Source organism: Scophthalmus maximus, chromosome 21 (assembly GCF_022379125.1).
Source record: "Scophthalmus maximus strain ysfricsl-2021 chromosome 21, ASM2237912v1, whole genome shotgun sequence".
Classification (NCBI taxonomy): domain Eukaryota; kingdom Metazoa; phylum Chordata; class Actinopteri; order Pleuronectiformes; family Scophthalmidae; genus Scophthalmus; species Scophthalmus maximus.
The window spans coordinates 133592-152402 of record NC_061535.1 but is presented as its reverse complement, the minus strand read 5'-3'; the positions used below and the strand labels follow the sequence as shown (position 1 = coordinate 152402).

General features: G+C 41.6%; 1 protein-coding gene and 1 long non-coding RNA gene across 4 annotated transcripts in view; both read right to left on the bottom strand.

The window, feature by feature from the left end:
* The window catches only part of cacnb2a (calcium channel, voltage-dependent, beta 2a), an 85341-nt gene extending 67270 nt beyond the window's left edge, over positions 1-18071 (bottom strand). For 2 of the 3 annotated variants that reach the window (XM_035618969.2, XM_035618978.2), the window contains exon 1: positions 15642-15785. In XM_035618969.2, the coding sequence (XP_035474862.2) occupies positions 15642-15725 (84 nt within the window). In that variant the 5' untranslated portion in view covers positions 15726-15785. Of the gene's footprint in view, positions 1-15641; positions 15786-17544 lie in introns of those variants that run through there. The other variant, XM_035618971.2, reaches the window with a different exon arrangement.
* LOC118291075 lies at positions 326-2160 on the bottom strand. The gene is made up of 3 exons (XR_004786536.1): positions 1521-2160; positions 825-964; positions 326-687 (listed from the first exon to the last, which is right to left on the bottom strand). It is a non-coding gene; the product is annotated as an uncharacterized LOC118291075 (long non-coding RNA).
* Positions 18072-18811: the final 740 nt, after the last annotated feature.

The following is an 18811-nucleotide window of genomic DNA, read 5'->3' as shown; positions in this document are numbered from 1 at the left end:
CTGTTTTTATTGCTGTCTGTCTGCCAGGAGGCTTACTCAAAAACTACTGAACTGATTTCTAAGAAATGTGTAATGGGGTGTGGCATAACCCAAGAAAGAACCCATTTTATTTAGGAGTTAAACCTTTTTATGTCTATCCAGATAAAAAGGTTGATCCAGGATTTTTTTTCTTCCCCTTTTTTAACATGGCAAAATGGGCGTAGTATTACAAATATATTAATTTGTATATATAATATATTAAATCAGATTTACTGATTCAGTACTATCGATGCAATATCTCAAAGAACAAATTTATCAAAGTAAACAATGAGGTTATATTGTCAAGCTTTAATTTACACAAGAATAAAACACAAAGTAGGTGTGTTGAAAATTTATAATACTCCGGTAGATTTATGTATTTGGATCTACAAATTTAATGTTTAAACATAGTTGCAGTATTTTTTTCCTAATTCATCTGGATGCTAATCCAAGGCATCACCTCTGGGGAAGTGTCTGGTCTGTGGTCTTATCCTTTTTAATATAAGAGCCATCAGGTCTTCTTTTGGGTGGTCTGTGGACATGGTGGTTGTAGACGGAGCTAGCATGTAAGATTCTGGCTTCATAGACTGAAAGGCTGATGCTAAAGCGCTTGCCGGCATACAGTACATCAGGATGTTATTATAGAAGGACTCCAGCTCTGCAGTTGACCTGCAAATTCAGAGGAAATTGTTATAATACTTTTTATTAAAAAGAATGTAGTCTAAGTGCACGTGTTGTGTTATACGATCACAATTGACAAACAAACAAATTAAGTCCCACAGGTAAATTAAAAGTCATAACCATACCTGAAGTGTTTGAGTGAAGTGAAGGGTTTTGGAGACGACCTGGTCTTGACACCACATCCCCACCATCAGAGAGACAACTCTCTCTATCCCAGACAGGGCCATCAACAGCCTCCCCAAAGGCAAGACTACCACAAAGCAGCCTGAAAAAATACCTTGCATGTGAAAACATCTTCTAACAGTCCTGAAGTGGGCCGTTTATAGAGTGTGGAGCTTTAGGTTTGTTATCTGTCTGAGCCCCTTCCAGATAATGTGACTCAACATGTCAAATATCACATAAATTGTATTTACTAAATAAATACGTAAGCGGTTTTGCATTTGCAAATTAAGTAGGCCTACATGAACGTGACTGTAGCCACAGCTGGGAATATCGACACATACTCAGCATTTAGCATAGCACGGGATACTACGTTTGGTGATAAATAGTGATGCTAACTCAGTATAACACTGATGGGGGAGCATTTAGCCACGAGAGCACAGGCAACGGCACACATGTCTGGAAAACTCTCAAAACCGATTAGACTGCTTGGATACAAAATATTTTCAGCCACTATGCCATTAACATCGCTAACCAATAGCCATAGCACTGTGAACCTAGCAACTAGCAGTCTCATTACAACACCATAATATCATACGGTATGGTTACAGAGTGCTACAATAAAATGGAAAATAAAAGATAAATGAAACAGGGATAATTACCGGTCAAGCAGAACACATCGTTTGTTAATCCTTTAGTTCTCACAGCTCTCTCTTCTGTGGAGCGCTGATCCGATGTTTACACAGGTTTTCTCTCTGCTCGATCTGCTTCGTTCCTTTTAGCTCAGTTTTGCTCGGGGTCTTTGTCGTATATGCAGTTACTGGCAAAGAAGGTTGGCTGTTTTTTGGATGCTAGGCGTTTCTCTTCCACTGTGTTTTCAAACGCTTCTGCTGCTAGCTCCTCATTGCAAAGACCTGAGCTTGGTCTTGACCAAGAGAGTGAGTGTGCACAGGTTCTGCAGCGCTGCGCAGCGCGTAACCGGATGATTGACAGAGCGGAGAGAAACCCCCTAGTGATTTTTCTTCGGGCGTGGTGGATTCTTGCAAATGGCATTAAAGGCAGTAGGGGTCGCTAAACTGATGCAGTTCAGCTGTCAGCAGAGGTAGTTTCAATTGCTCTCTCTCATCAGGTGATTCGAATACCTAACTAATTGAGAGGGCGTGGTCAGCACCCCTGTAGCCACTTTGGCAATCAGGACTTGTGTAGAAAAGCCAGCATTTGTTTGCAGCGGCAGCTTTAGCGGCAGTTGAAGACACATCAGACAATTCTTTCTGAGGATTCCTTTGTGGGAGGCTGAGTGGGAGCAAGTATATCTTTTGATTTTTACCTTTTTTCCATGTATCATGTGTGTTTTTTCCATTCCTGTACACTACTCTTCTCGTAGATACTTTACACCATGTACCCGTACTCTACAGCACCATAATCTCTCCAATCTTAGAGGAACTGCCAGTCCGCAACCCGCAAGGCAGAGTTCATCTCTGGCTACGCACCCTTGCTGTCCCTGGACTTTCTTGCTCTCACAGAGACCTGGATAACTCCCGACAACACCTCCACCCCTGCGGCCCTCTCCTCAGCCTACTCATTCAGCCACACACCTCGACCTCCTAGCAGGGGGGAGGCACTGGTCTCCTACTCTCTCCTGAATGGAAATTCTCTCTTTACCCCTTTCACACTTTTCATCCTTTGAACTTCATGCTGTTTCTGTAAATCACCCAGTGAAATTAAACAACATTTTACTCTACCGCCCACCAAGTCCTCTTGGGGATTTCTTGGAGCAATTGGACGTCCTCCTGTCTAACATCCCTGAAGATGGCCTCCCACTAGTACTTCTTGGTGACTTAACCATCCAGACAGAAAAGTCAGTCTTCCTTCTCCAACCCCAAGACACTTTTTTTCCATTTTGTCTACCCTCCTCGATCTCCCTGCTCCCCCACCTCCCTCCTCCCTTTGCCCGAGCGACTTTGTAAACTACTTAGCAAAAAAGATAGATGACCTTCGCTCCTCATTTCCCGACCCCCCTACTGACACTGCCTCTCCCTCACCCTCCTTATCTCCTTCTCTGGCTGCTTTTTCACCACTCCCTCCCAGTGAGGTTCTATCCTTGGTCACTTCCCACCGCCCCACCACATGCCCTCTTGACCCTATCCCCTCTAACCTTCTTCAGTCTATTGCTGTTGATCTCCTTCCCTTCCTCATCCATCTCATCAATACCTTTCTGATAACAGGTTACTTTCCCTAACACTCTGAAAGCAGCAAGAGTGAACCCTCTTTTAAAGAAACCTAAACTCAACCCATCTGATCTCAGAAACTACAGACCGGTCTCTTATGGAGTTATTTTACTATCTTTATTCAAGAGCGTGGTCTTTCGGTTTGTACACATTACTTAGTGATTTCACGTTCATATTTGTCATTCTTTCCTTCAAAATCTGCCCTCACATTTAAATAGCTCCTCCTTGTGCTCAAATTGTTTCTTCTTGCATTCACATTTATTCTGCTTCTGCTCAAACTGTGCGCTTGTGCGCAAATATGTTGTTGCTCGCACTTAGATTGTTTTGTTGCTCGCACAGATTTCCTGCTCTCAGGTTCAACTCTTCTCCGCTCACTCGCACTTCTTCTGAACGCTCTCGACTTGTCTGCTTACGGATTTCTGCTGTGCGCTTGGATTTTTTGTGTGACAACCCTATCAAAAATCCTCAACCAGTAGGATTCAAGGTGTAGTGTTGACCAATGAAAAGATCGCTGTCAATTTGCGGGTGCGTTCGCTTACTTCTTAGAGCATCCTGTACGGGCGGTTATTTTGTAACCCGGTTCAGCCACCTTCCCCCCCGGTTAAGAAAGTGACATCGCCTTCTTGACTTTTACGAGAGTCTGTGAGCGAATGGCCGGTGTTATGGCCCAACTGGTTTTAGATTTAACTGGTTCCCGTACCTAACATCTGAAGATTTTATCCACCTCAGTCAGCAGATTAGTCACTCATTCACAAACATATTAGTGGCAATTTGCACGTCGCATCGGGTCGCATCTCATAACCCCTCAACCTCACCACTGGGGTCGCTCAGGGCTCTGTTCTGGGCCCCATCCTCTTCTCTTAGTTCACCAAGTCATTAGGCTCTGTCATTCACTCACATGGCTTTCCTTACCATAGCTACGCAGATGATACCCAAATCATGTGGTCCTTTCCACAATCTGAAATGCAGGTGACAGCACAAATCTCTGCCTGTCTGGCTGACATTTCTCAGTGGATGTTGACACACCACCTGAAAACGCTCTGACATAAACAACTGAAACCCTCTCGTAAGCACAACTGAAACGCCTTCCTGTTCAACTGAAATGCCTTCCTGGTCAACTGAAACGCTCTCACACACACAACTGAAATGCTCTCACACAGTTCTCAAATACAAAACCTTGTATCAAAGAATGAATGAATAAATTACAATAAAAAAAGGAAAACGAATAAATGATAAACAAACATGCACATATTTTGTGATAAATGAGGAGGATAAGAGAAAGCTATGAGGAAATCATTCTTTAAGACAACCCTGAGTGGCTTTTCATATTTGGTTCACTGTAAAATTATAGAAGAGCTAAAAGGAACAACTGGAAAAGGAATAACTAACAGGGATGGCCAACCAGTCCAGCTTAGAGAGCCAAAAACCCCCCACACCATTGCAAAGAGCAGCATATAACTGCCAATAAGAAACTTTTTAGGGTTCAGTGTTTCCCATAAGATTTTGAGAGACAATGGTTGGTGGACATCAGACCCTGTAGGGGGGTCCAGGTACATGCTCCCCCGGAAGAACAATTTGTACATTTCAAAGTAAAATCTTTGATAGCAATTTAGGAGGCTAGATCTACGGATAGCTTTACACTATTGTAAACAATTGTGTGCTGTAGTAAAGAATTTACTATATTCAGAAATAGGTTGTATCGATATGAACGATGATCACCACCACTAATATCCTTACAACCTATGTGTTGTATGGACACTGACGACCCCCACCCACATACCATTACAAAGAAGGGGGAAAAGTAGGTTCTTTTGAAAATATGATTCTTTGCTTGAAAATAACAGCATAGAGCAATTCATTGTACAATGAACATAAATAGTTTACTTGACACCTGCAGGAATTTAGAGTAAAAGTAGCAATTTGTGTGAAATTATGAACAGATTATTTCCTGAGGATTTGCAATATATCAGATGAGTTTTCTTCATATTTTTAATACCGTAACTGTCTGAATTATGATTTTCATTCAATATCCACTATCATACATGTTTTGTGATCTTCAAATAAATGTAATTAATTTTAAGACACACATACACACGTGTGTTTATATATATTATTTATAGGGGAAGCAGAGAGGCTACTCTCCACTGCTGGAGACATCTTCTTATTAATCTTGATAATAATTGAAGAGACCTGTCTGTCTGTGTGTCTGTCTGTCATATCTTGAAGCTTTTCATCTCATCAGCCTTACACTTGGCATGTGTGTTGTTTAGGGTCCAAGCAAGTGCAGCTGATCAGAGCAGCGGCAGCTGGGACTCATCAATGTTAGCGACGTTGTCAATCACGACAAATGCGTGTTGTTCTCTGGTTCAGGATTCTGTGTACTGAGTCGAACTTAACCTCTGTATAATCAGGTGAACAGCTGTTTGTGCAGCAGTGGGGCTTCAGACCTCTGAGGATTGAATGCTGCACAGGGCGCAATTCTCCCCCCTCAGATCCAACAACGCCTCCTATATCGTCCCTCTGTTTGCCGTGTACACCCCCACGCTGATCTGTGCAGCCTCACTGGGGATTGACTCCTCCATGTGGGTCTCTCTCCCCACCCGGTCATGCGTGTCCTTGTGCTGCTCCGCCGTTGTCCTCTGGTCACCAGGAGCTAACACTAGTATTGCTCTTGCTCGCTGCTGTGCACTTCTGAAAAAAAAGTAATCCTTGCGACGCCCAGTTCAGGTTCCTCTCTATGGAGCAGGCTGACGATAACTGTATCATCAGCAAGTTTCAGGATGTTCCTATACCCATGCTGGCTTCTACAGTCATTGGTGTAAAGAATGTAGAGCAAAGGGGACAGGACACAATCCTGAGGAGAGCCAGTGGAAGACTAGCGTTGCTCTGACAGAAGGCCATTCTACACGTTAAAAATTGTGAAATCCAGCCAAGGCAGGGCTACAGATGGTGGCTTAAACAGTTACCAATGCGACTAACTTTTTGATTTTGCGACCTTCCAGATGCAAATATACAAAACTAAGAAATAAATAATTAAAATAGAAATGGCCATATGTTTTGTTTGCGTTGCCGGCTAAACTTCGCCTGCATTTACCTGCCCTGCGTGAATGGGTTTGGTTTCGGTTTCAGATACATTACGGTTGGTCTGTAACGTTACCAGCATGAAATCAGGACAGAGGTTGAGAAGGAAATGATTACGAAACTGGGCAAACAAGGCACATAGTTGGATAATGTTGGCCATAAAAAGAAATACGTAAACGAAAAATATTACAATACATTCATTTAGCAGACGCTTTTGTCCAAAGCGACTTACAAAGGGTGCATTCAACCATAAAGATATTACCCAATAGAACACATATACATTTATCAAAAAGGCAAAAACGGCTTCGAGTGCTCATTTTAGTGTTTTTTGGGACATTTATGTATGTCTGGCAGTAGCGAACCCTGGGGTCTGGGACTTCAAAGTGTTTTTGGGGTATTTTTTAAAACACACACACAGGCACATACGCACACACAATCATCGCCAGCAACGCATTGCCTCAAACTCCACTAAAATCCCCAAATTGTAAAACCTGACACAGCGTTACGGTGTGAGTACACACGCGTTAGATAGAACTTCTAAATTATTCACCAGATGCTTTAGCTTAAATGTCATTACTATGATGGCCCTCACACTTCGCACTCACTGACCCGTCTAGATGTCAGTGGCCTTCTGATAGGCGTAGGGGGATGCCTATTTGTCCCATCCACCACGATAGCAAAATATGATTGGCTGATTTACCTATCACCTACTAAATGAACACACAAGCTCCGGACGTCTGTACAAATCATTAAGTCCTAACCAATGAGTGAGCGACAACAACTAAATCTGATTGTATAACTCTATTTTCAAGGTTTTAGGTCACTTATAATGTCATTTCTGAAGCAAATTTGATTTATGTTGGGCTTTGGCTGAAGTCCTAAGGGTTCCCCTCTGATTCATGGTAACAAGATTGAAGCATATTGGACATGGCACATACTGTGCAAAGAATACATTGCGCACACTATGGGATGCAGGGCAGACAAAGGCAGATAGAACAGAGGGGAAAGAAATGGTAAGGGAGACACTATTTTGGCTCCGGAAAATTAAATTCGGCTCCTAAATACATTGGGTTTAGCCAATGGCTCCTAGATATATTTTGGGTCAAGAGCCCTCAAGATTAAAATCAACAAGCAATTTCCTCGCTAAAACATGCTGGATAGTGTTAAGATGAGCATGTGTATCAGGACCTTATAACTAAATTTGTTTATGCTAGTGTACAATTTTTCAGTTGTGTATGAGAGCGTTTCAGTTGTGAATGTGAGAGCATTCCAGTTGTGTACGTGAAAGCATTTGAGTTGTGTATGTGAGAGCCTTTCAGTTGTGTGTTTCAGTTGTGTGTGAGAGCGTTTCAGTTGTGTAAGTGAGAGCATTTCAGTTGTGTGTGTGAGAGCATTTCAATTGTGTATGAGAGCATTTCAGTTGTTTGTGTGACACACTATATTAATAATCTGACATATTAAAGGCATCCATTAGGAGTTTTTGAACAGGGGTCGTGCTATTGAGCAATGTGTTAATGAGTGGGACCCCATTTTGTTTATATAATGCACAGACATACATCGACATATATGAATGCATGAGACAATAAATATGCTTCTCACCATTTCTTGGTTGACAATTAGTGGCCATAACGCACTAATAGATGTAGGAATGCATCAGCAAATAAGAGGACTGATTGGCAGTAAACATGGATGTAAAATATGTCAAATAATATTTATCATTATTCATATTTTCTTAGTGTATCGTTTAGGCTATAAAATAGTTAGCAATTTGTACATCATGTTGTGCATGTATAAGGAGTCCAAAGTGGCATCTTCAAATACCTTGTTTTGTTTTACCAACAGTCCAAAACATTACTATAATTATTTTACAGTGATTTAGAACAGATATAAACAGCAACATTTTGCTTAAAAATTATTATAAAATTGGTCTCCTTCTTGATTGATTAAATAATAGTTTTTTGATACTTTAATTTATTCCTAAACTTAATTTTGTGAGGGAGAAATGCACCCAACACACTTGTCAGGCTTCATAGACACACACACACACACACACACACACACACACACACACATACACACACAAACATGTGTTTTGGTGTATAACACGGTGTGAAAACTTGATAAAAATGATATTTCACAGGGAACATTTAATGCTTCTTTAATGCTAATTATCTTTTGTGGAACTAGTCACAAGATTACATTATTAAAAAGTTTAGAATTTTAAGAGATCAGAAGTCAAAAAGAAGCACTGCCCTACACCTATCACCCTGCTCTGAAGGATCTAAAGGCAGTTTTCTAAGATAGGATTTAGCTGCAGGGACAGTCTTTTTGTAGAGCTGTTTAGATGTAACTACACATGGAAAAAAAGAAAGATGAACCTGCAGGTTGCCTTTCATCTCCAGAAAAGCCTCGGGAGCATTAATGCCTTTCTACGGGACTAAAAAGCAGGCACAACTGTAACAATCCATGATTAAAAACTAAGCTCTACTTATACAAGGTCAATTCAGATGGTATGGGCCTAAATACAGTAGGCTGGCAAATACTGACGTCAACACAAACAAAACTCCACCACACAGCGAGCAAATCCATAACCACAGAAAAAGCACTTTAACAGGAAGGCAAAAGCTTTCAGGAAACAAGCCATTACTACAACTAATATTACAAGCTTTGGAAAGAGAAGTAAACTGCTGATTTTCACAGAAACAAGAACAGGTTGTGGGTTTTTTTTCTTCCCTTTTTTACCTTTGGCTTCTTAGACATGCTCGTTCTCCCACAATGTCCGTCAGCTATCCGTTCCACAGCGACTGTAATGAATTATGCAAATCCCCTGGTTTTTGTTCAGAGTACCATGACCCAGGTGTGCAAGCAGCTGACGCTTGGCATAAAAAAAGCCAACCTCTCTGGCTGAGTTAAAAAGGGATAACACTGACTGCTGCGGTGCCTGGCAAGTTGCTCTTAAACACTACCAGTGTCACTGGTGAGGTGATATCTACAGCAGAGGAAATGAGATGTGGTCATCCTCAAGTGCTCTTTTAAAGCAAGTGTGGAGTGAAGCCAGTTAGAGTCCCTCTCAGGCAGGTCACACACACACACTGACATGGCATGAGCAGGCAGGCACACACACACACACACACACACACACACACACACACACACACACACACACACTCTGTCGAGTGTGTAAGCTGTGTGGTGGTGTCATGGTTAGCTCTGATGTGTTTTTCTTCAACTGTTCAGGCATTAAGATTTAATTTGATAGTGTGACATCTGTTGCATGGTCAAACAACTATGACGTTATACATTGGAGGACTGGAACACACATACACAAACATACTTTAAAATTAAACCTAAAGACTGTTAACAGATACTTGCTTTGGTGATTGTAGAAAGCTTTTGAGTTACCAAAAAGTGTATGTGCTGCTGTGCTGCTGGGTTGCCAGGTTGCTAGGCTGCAGTGGCCGAGCTGAATGCTGTAGTAAAACATATGACCTGCTGCAGTTGTACATCTGTAGCAATACAGACAGTCAGGCAGTAACAGCACCATCTGGAGTCCTAATCCCCCTGGCACTGTCCACCCCCGATTATGAATGTGACCCTCAAAGTCATTAGGCTTATTGGATAGACCTTTAGATGCCTGGGATCAGTGCATTGTCTAACATTGTATTTGACTAACTATTGAGGGAACAAGGTGTTTTTATTAAACTTAAGGCTCCCTAAGAATGACTCCTGAGGTGTGAATGACCTTCTGACTGTCCCCTTGTAAGGCCAAAATATGCACTTGCATCATCATATTATTTTTTACATTTTTTTTATTAAAGGATAAATCCCTTTCCATGTGGGACCTGATCCTTTCTCTACCGTCACCCTCAGGTCAACTTTGCACACAGACTCATCCTATCATGGGCAGGTTGCCTTTACATTTTATTAACCTGCTCTTTCCTAAAACATTTTATTGTAATAACCAAGTGGTCTTTCCTCTTCAGGCAAAAGTTTGCATATTACAGGACCAAATCTAATAATGTCCAGTTAAACCCATTCAAACACTTTGTGTAGACTCATGTTGCTTCACATTATCTTTTAAAAGTTCACACATCACAAACACTACTGCCAAGCGCAACTAACTACCCAATTGCCGGAATACTGTATATTTGTGATGAAATGCGAATATTAGATGTTACAAGCATTTAAAACCAAAACTATTTAGCATTTATTTCCCTGTTTAGATTCTTTGGTTGACTAGTAATCAAGACTTCAGTCACATTATTTCTGAATATACCACACAATATGATACATTACGATACACTTTATTGTTCCCGTGGGGAAATTTGTCTTGGACTCAAATGCTGCACACATATAGCTGCCTCCATCTTAGTAGTTGTAGTAAAAAAACAAAGACAAAAAAAAGACATATAAACAAAGTTGAATAAATCTAGGGTGTTGGTATGTAGATTATTATTATTGCAACATGTTTAGAATAATATGTTTGGGTCCTCAATGTTTGTCTCCTTTCACTGACAGTAATTGAATGAAAATTTAAAAATGAATTCTCTTGTTTTCGTCTCACTCTCATTATAGTATATTTTTTCATTTCAATATATATAATCTTCATTATTATCTAAGAAAACTTAATAAAGTATTATTAATAGAGTAAAATTAAATTGAAATGAGATTATATAAAAATAACAACTGTCTGTTACAGTAAGACTTGTTCTGCTGTTTCTAGAGTGTTAGGGAAGACTGAGAAGCAGCACTATGCCATTAACCACCGAGGTACTTTGAGCTACTCAACTTTATAGCTCTGTCTGTGCAGGTTCATTGTTACTACAGAGAGCTGGGCGGCAGAGAGCAGCACCATTACATATGCGCAATATGGGTGAGTTGAGGTAAAGTGGAGCAGCGTTTCCCTTCGAAGGACAACACATAAGTACAGTGCTATTTATGCACACGTGTACACATACAATGTACTGTCTTTAAGGCTATCAGTGTAAAACATGAAAGCTTGTTTAGGAGACCACAACGTATGGTGTGTATGGAGGAGCATTTAGCCCCAAATTCATTACACCATGACTGTGTCACCTGACATACAGTAACTCCACCATGAGATTTCATAAATTACATTACCAGGAGGCTGAGCGGAGGGGCAGGTGATCATGCCACTGTAGAATCAGCTGGAAAAAATGCTTTAACTACACAGAAAGAAACAACGAGTGTATTTGGGAGTAAACCATAAATCTGTCACATCCTCTCCTCTCCTCCCTGCCCTACCCCCACCTTTCCCCAAGTAGTTGATTTCATCCTTGTAAAGCTACTCTCACAATAATCCTCCCTGATCAATCTGCACTGGCAAAGAATCAGATATCAAACGCACAAACATTAAACAAAAGAAAAATCTGCGACAACATGACAGAAAATACTGTTTACTAACTGTTGTTATGATTTATATTATAAAGTGTATGCCTTCCTTTATAATTTAAATGTTTGCATTAGTCATGTTCATGTAACAGGGGCAGAGTTGGCAGACCAGATTTTATAAAGTGGCCATGTAGTAGCTTGTAGTTACATAATACCTAAACCTTTAAGCCTCTCTTTGGAATAACAACTGGGCACAGGAGCATCAAAAACCAACAAAATTATATTGTAATAGTCTCTATGTAATGTCTAAAACCTATAAGTCTTATCAATACTTATGCAAAAATGTTTCATGGCATTTCTTGTTGTTTTGAAGAGAGCATAGAAATTAAAGTAAAAAACACACATGCCGCAGTGAGTGGTTCAAGGCAAGAGGAAAAACACACAGTCCACTAACACACCTCACTTACCCATGAGACATTTTTATTCTTCGGTTGTTTAATCATGGCAACAAGAGCAGGCTGGTTATGTGGCGAGAGCAGCCCTCTCCTCAGCACATTTCAGCCACACAGCCTGTTGCGTAGGCCGGTCTGATAGGGATCAGGGGTGATGACAGGGGGCTCAGCCATAGGTCATCATCTGCCCTGCAAACCTGCAAGCCCAAATTGGCTGCCTTGACTGAATCCAGCATCTGTCAGGAGGATCAGGTCACCGCTCCACACAGTTGAAAGAACGATGAGAGTTTTCAGGGTTTTTTCAGGCTCCTTCACGTTGCAAAACATCAGGATCACGCAAAAGTTATCCAGCAAACTCTGAGTCCCCTTGACAGCACACACTGACCTGATGGACTGATTATGTATTCACGCTGAGTATGAATATGAAACATCCCAGCAGGTTTAACCCCGCCCTGCTGAGCCGCATCACGTGCAAAATCGCGGAGCAGATCTTTGTGGACAGCTCCCGAGGGTGAGCTTATAGAAGTATTAGGATGAAAATGCTGAGTCTCTGGAGGAGAGGACGGAGCTCTAAATTGACGGCATGGTCCCTGACACCTACACATATAAAAAAAAACTTTATTACACCTTTTCTTCATCTACTGTATGTCTCCTTCACTCATTACCCTCCCCTCTTTCCTGATAAGTGTCTGCTCACTTCCTATCCTCCACACTCTTCCCTCCCTCTTTCCATCTCTCTCTCTGGGGTATGCCTCGCTGGTATAGCTGTTGTCATGTCACCACTTTGTTAAGAGATGAATAACCTGACGGAGAGTGAGAAGACGTTCAGTGAAGATGAGGTTTCCTTCTCTCATTCTTCATCAAATCTACTCTCTACGGCAACAGTTGATTGATCTATATGACTAGAAAAGTACTATATAAATACAATCCATTTAAGAAAAACATTGTGTGTGTGTGTGAGTGTGTGTGTGTGTGTGTGTGTGTGTGTGTGTGTGTGTGTGTGTGTGACTTTACACAGCTCCTGATCCATTTTTAACATCTGTTGCTCTTATTAATTCTCTCCAGTGTCCATATGGGCCGGCAGCCCCCCTCTGATGCACAAGGTTTTTTGCATATCTCCGCTGTTAATTGGCCTTAAAGAACATCTGCTCCTGTTTTAAGTGATGCTCAGTTTAGCCTGGGTGCCCTGGAAGTCTAAAGGTGCCCATTTAATGGACATAAGCTGAGCACACAGCTCCTTCATCTCCCTGAAGACAGCATGACTGTCCTTTTTTCTGCAGATTTTGGACCTTCTGTACGTTTTAACTGGAATGAAGTGACACCAAGTGCAGTCACCATGAGTTAAATGCGAGACAGTGAATGAAGATGATAAGGAGGATAAGAAGTGTGCATGAGGAGTTTTGGTACTGAACTTTAAACTAAAACTTATGTGGCAGATAAATGAATGCGAAAGCTCCACCAACAGCAAAAGACACTCCAGATATACTAGTATTTCTTTCTAAAGCAATGCATTGTAGAAACATAACAATGGCAACATGTGAATTAAGAGATTGTACCAATAATGTCAAGCCTCACAAAAACAAAAACATAACTTCTTCTCCATTTCTCCTCACCCCAACCGGTCGAGACAGATGATCACCCACAACTGAGTCCGGTTCTGTCAGAGATTTCTTCCTGTTAAAAGGAAGTTTTTTCTCTCCACAGTCCACAAGTGCTTGCTCATTGTGGGATTTGTTAGGTTTTAACTGTAATATTGCAATATTGACCTCACTATGTAAAGTGCCCTGAGACAATGTATATTGTGATTTGGCGCTATACAATTAAAATTGAATTTAATTGAATTGAAAACAAATTAGCATTCATCAGAGGAGCAAAGAACTTCATCATATGGTTCTAAAGGCATTGTCATCTTCTGTACAGCATCTGCATGTCATTTAGTTTACAATTGGGAATCATTGACTCATGTTTTGGAAAGACTTAGAGGAATAGGCTTACTTGGAGTACAAGTATTTAAATCCAAAAATATATGATTCATTTATTATTATTATTATTATTATTATTATTATTATTATTGTTATTATTATTATCATTATTATTGTTATTATTATAATCTCATTTTATGGATTTTCTTGAAAGCGGTAACCCGTAAAAAAGATACAATACTGTCAACATGTTACATTAAGTAAAGAAGCTGATAAAGCCTAAACCATGCCAAGACATTATGGCTTTTTTACTACAACTTTTTCCCTCCTCGAATTTTTTCCTTTAATGTTGATAGTATAGAAATAAATAAGAGGGCAAATAACAGGGGATACAAGGAGAGGTGTGCTTTGCAATTATGTGGTATGTTTTTTATCAAAAAAAAGGCTAATCAATTATGATATAGTGATTTATCGCAATGTGAAATAATTAATTACCCTAATCTGTCACCTTCCACATAATACTATATTTTATAGGGGGTGAGCTGCTGCTCTCTCCCCATGATGTCACTATTTCCACACCAATAAGATTTTTAAACTCAGATTGCCACAGCAACTGAACCACGGCCAGTGCACACACTGTCACTGACATCAGTGTTTCCAGGCTGGAGTGGGGCTATACTTGATATAGCCCTCCTCAGATATGTCACACTTTCCAGTCCCATGGTGAGGTGATAGATTATGTGAAAGCACTAAAAATCCACACAGATCGGAGACATTTCTAATGGCCTCTGTGGCCAATTAGCTGCTCTGTTTCCGGACATTTCGATACTCAGTGGAAATGTGAAAGAATGCATTCATACTGCCAAGGAAACCCTACTCCATTCTTCTCTGTGCTGGCCAGATACTCCTCTCTGGGCGTGCATCCCACAGCCTGGAAAACTGGGAATTCTAGGTCACACTTTTGTCATGGGAGATTAGCTCACCACTAGTAAACAATGCTCAGTATTTTCTAGGAAGATTACAGTCTTCAGTGTAATGCTTCGATATTTCTCATTCTTTATGTGATAACTTAAGCACCACACAAAATATCACAGACATTCATAGACCCAAAAAGATGAGTCCTAGTGTTGGTTTGTGGTTGGCTGAGAAGTCTTAATAACAGTTGGATTGACGTGCAATTTAATACAGACAATACAGTCCCCTTTGCAGGAATTGCAGTAACTTTTTTCATCTTGCACTTCCATCAAGACAGTGTTTTAATTTCTCATTTATGACCTCCAAAACTAATGACATTAGCTAAGGATAAGCTAATGACATTGCTTAGCCTTTGGAGCAAATTAGCAAATGTTAACATTCTAACACACTAAACTTAGTAGGATACAGTCTGAACACAAGCATTGTCTTTGTGATTATGTTAGCTTGCTAATTTAACTCGAAATACCTTCGTTGTCCGGTATTTAATAGAGCCAAAAGTATAAAGCAATGTTTAATGAATGCACATATTTAAAATCTGCAAAATACTACTGATTATACAACGTGCATAGTACTGCATTTTGTGTCCTCCATAAGATAACTAAAATAAAGATAAAATACAATTTCAGTTTATTCCATTGCCTATCTGATTTGTTAGTTAACTGACTCTGATCTCACTATGATCTGTGTCCTTGCTGCTGCTCTTTCAACCTGGAAAGTAGGACAGCCTAGAAAAACGAAGGGGTAAGGGAGTAGGGCCTGCTGTCTTCAATTACCTGAGTTTCTGTGAGGATTGTCTGGGACTGGCTCCTTAGTCTTTCAGACGGAGTCCCATCTGGCTGGGTCTCCTTTCTCCACATTCCATCTGCAGAATTGTGTTCCACCCCATTTCAGACGTAAAACAGCGGTTTGGTTCTCCATATTGGAAACATGTGAGAGGAGAGTCATAGAAAGAGTGGCGTGTCATGGCAGCTGGGGTCTTCTCAAGGTCAGTGGGCCAAAAGTGAGCCAAAAGCTCTGTTTGTACTCATATTAATATCAATATACTTAGTTTGTTGCACAGTCATTAAACACAAACACATTTTGCGGATGATACTCCATCACACTGGTTTCGTTTCATGCAAACACCTAACACATGGGGCTTGGATGGTCTGGTCTGGGGTATCAACAGCTGGCTCTACACTGATCCACTCATCAGTTAAATTAAAGCTTACTCAGTTTTCCAGTCAGTGTTGAACCAGCCTGCTGAGCGTGTGTCTCACAAAACCAGATTGTGTAACCAAACTACACTGCAAAGGACTACTTTAAATTTTCCTTTTCCATTATATCTGGGATAAAGTTTTTGCCTCAGTTCAGAGACACTGAACTGAGGCAAAAACCTCCACTGAATTTGGAGCACACAACTGTTATATGACTTGCAGCCCTCACTATCACAGGTCTCCCAGCAGTTGTTTATTTGAGCTTTCAGGCAATCCTAATTTACTCAAATCTGACGAATAAGATTTAGTCATGATGTCTTTACAGAGTGGTCATCAGCACTGGCACAAAGGTTCAGAGGGTCGAACTGCACAACAGGACTTCTCTCCGACATTGGGATTGACCAGGAGTACCAAGGTGAGAAAGTTGTCAGGATTTAACTTAAATAACTATCCCCCAATGATGCCCTCACACTTACACAGAGAGAAGTTTCTGTACTGCAACAACGCTTCCAGGGGCTGCACGGTGGTTAGCACTTTCGCCTCACAGCAAGAGGCTGGGTTGGAATCCCGGTTCAACCAGGGCCTTTCTGTGTGGAGTTTGCATGTTCTCTCCAGGTTCTCCGGCTTCCTCCCACAGAATGGGGTGCATGCAGAATGGGGTTAGGTTCATATGTGGATGAAGGGGGAACAATACACCCTTAATTTTTGCATTGTTCTGCTGAAGAACAGTGTATGTGAGAATCTAACAGAAAACTTGTGTTCCATCAAACTTTTTTTTACAAGAGAGTCTATAGAAGCCAACCAGCTGAATGACAGAAGTGGGAATGTAAAGGAAAATATGGGGACTAAATGCACACATGGTCATACCTGTTTGCAGATTACAAACTACATTTTCCGCTCACTGCATTTCTTTGAGCTCTGAATAGAGTCGCTTATTCAAATTGTAAACAGCTTCTGACAGATGCTAGCACAAAAAGGCGACATGAAATAAGACAGCAAAGCCCAATAAAGTCAATGTGTCAACAGAGTGTGTGACTGCAGCATGAACCCACAATATTCCAAAACATTACAACCACAGCCCTTTGTCCAAGCCCTGGAATAAATATGAAATAAAAGATTCATCATGTCTGCATGCTTGGCAAGGAGAGAGCTCTGCAGAGAACTGTGAGCATTCAGGACCGGTTCGGGAAAGAGATTTAGCAGGGAACAGTAATTACTACTGAGGGAGGAAGCTGGCAGACGTCCACTGACCATTGAATCTAGTATCTTTGAAGCAAAATTAGTATTTTCAGCAAAGTTGTTCAGGCACCTGCTGAAATCCTCGCTGAATTATCCATGCAGTAAAACCTATCATGAAACAATCATCATAAAGCACATTAGTCAACACATGCTGGGAACTGTTGGCCACATCGGCTTCTCGTAATCTCTCTCTGAAAACACTCTCTGTCCTCTGGCCCCTGTTATAAATGAACAAACTCACATATGGAAGTTGTGCTCTCCGGCGATGGCCCAGCCCACAGCACGGCATGAAGGGGACCAGGGCGGGGACGTGAGGACAGCCGTCTCACAGACTCCCTGTTAGGCAGGAGCATCCGCTCAGCCTTTGTCCATGGCTGCACACTTGGCCCACAGGGGTGCGGGCCACCAGAAGACGCAGAGTTGAGGAAGAGGACACAGGAGACCCTTAATGGACGCTGGCGTTTCCCTACCAGCCCCCTAATTCCGTCGAACCAGCCCAGACTCCGGAACTCTCAGGATTCAAAAAGTCTGATTCTCATATCCTCTCCTCATCATCTTTTAGCCATCCCCAGACTACTGCAGCAGTGTCCACATGCTGACAGCAAGGTGAATGCCTAAACTTGCTGTTTACCCCAACCCAAAATCTGCAATGGCTCCAGCTGATCCTCTGGGCTGCCAAATCCTCTGCAGTGCTGCTATTCTGTGTTAGAGACATACAGTTGCAGGCTGGCACTCTGGTTCAGCTGCTGGTGGATTTAGACACACTCATCATCTCAACCAAGTTCCTTCTCAGCACAGGGAAGAGGTGGAGCTCTGAGTGTCCTTTATTGACCGCTGTCCCTTGCTTCCTAATGGAGGACGTTGCCTCTGTGGTTCCCACCTCCTCTCTCTCATTTTAGCCAAGGTTCAGTCTGCTTTAAAAGCTTGATACACACTCTGGCTTTCTTCGCAACTTGTGCCTCCCCTTTTTTTTTCTCAGATTGAACTGCTTCTTCTCTATTTCTCATTTATTTCACTGCTCATTTGTTCGGCATTAACCTTCATACTTACATACAAACTCTCTCTCTCTGTGTGAGTGGTTAGGGTAGAGGCTGAGACAGCTACTGGTTGCTGAAGAGACACTGTGCTTTCATGTCACACACTGAGAGAGAGAGAGAGAGAGCATGTGTGTGTGTGTCATACAGGGAGCAGATCAGCAGCACAATGCTGCCAGGGGTGCAGCGGGAAGCCACTGGCACAGTTCAGTCTTTCCAGAGCTGCCCTGATTGTGTCCCTCTTCCTCCCATCCCAGCACTCTCACCCTTCCCCACTGCACTCAGGTGGGGGGTCTCCCATTCGTGATAAAGACCATTCAATCTGACCATTCTTGGACATATATGTGCGCTGTGGGGCTCCTTCTGGTGCATGCTCTGAGTCAAGCTCATTTTCAAAATATGGGGGGGGGGGGGGGGGAGTGAGTGTGTTTGGCCCAATCTCAATGTCCACATTCACGGACTCACACACTTTAA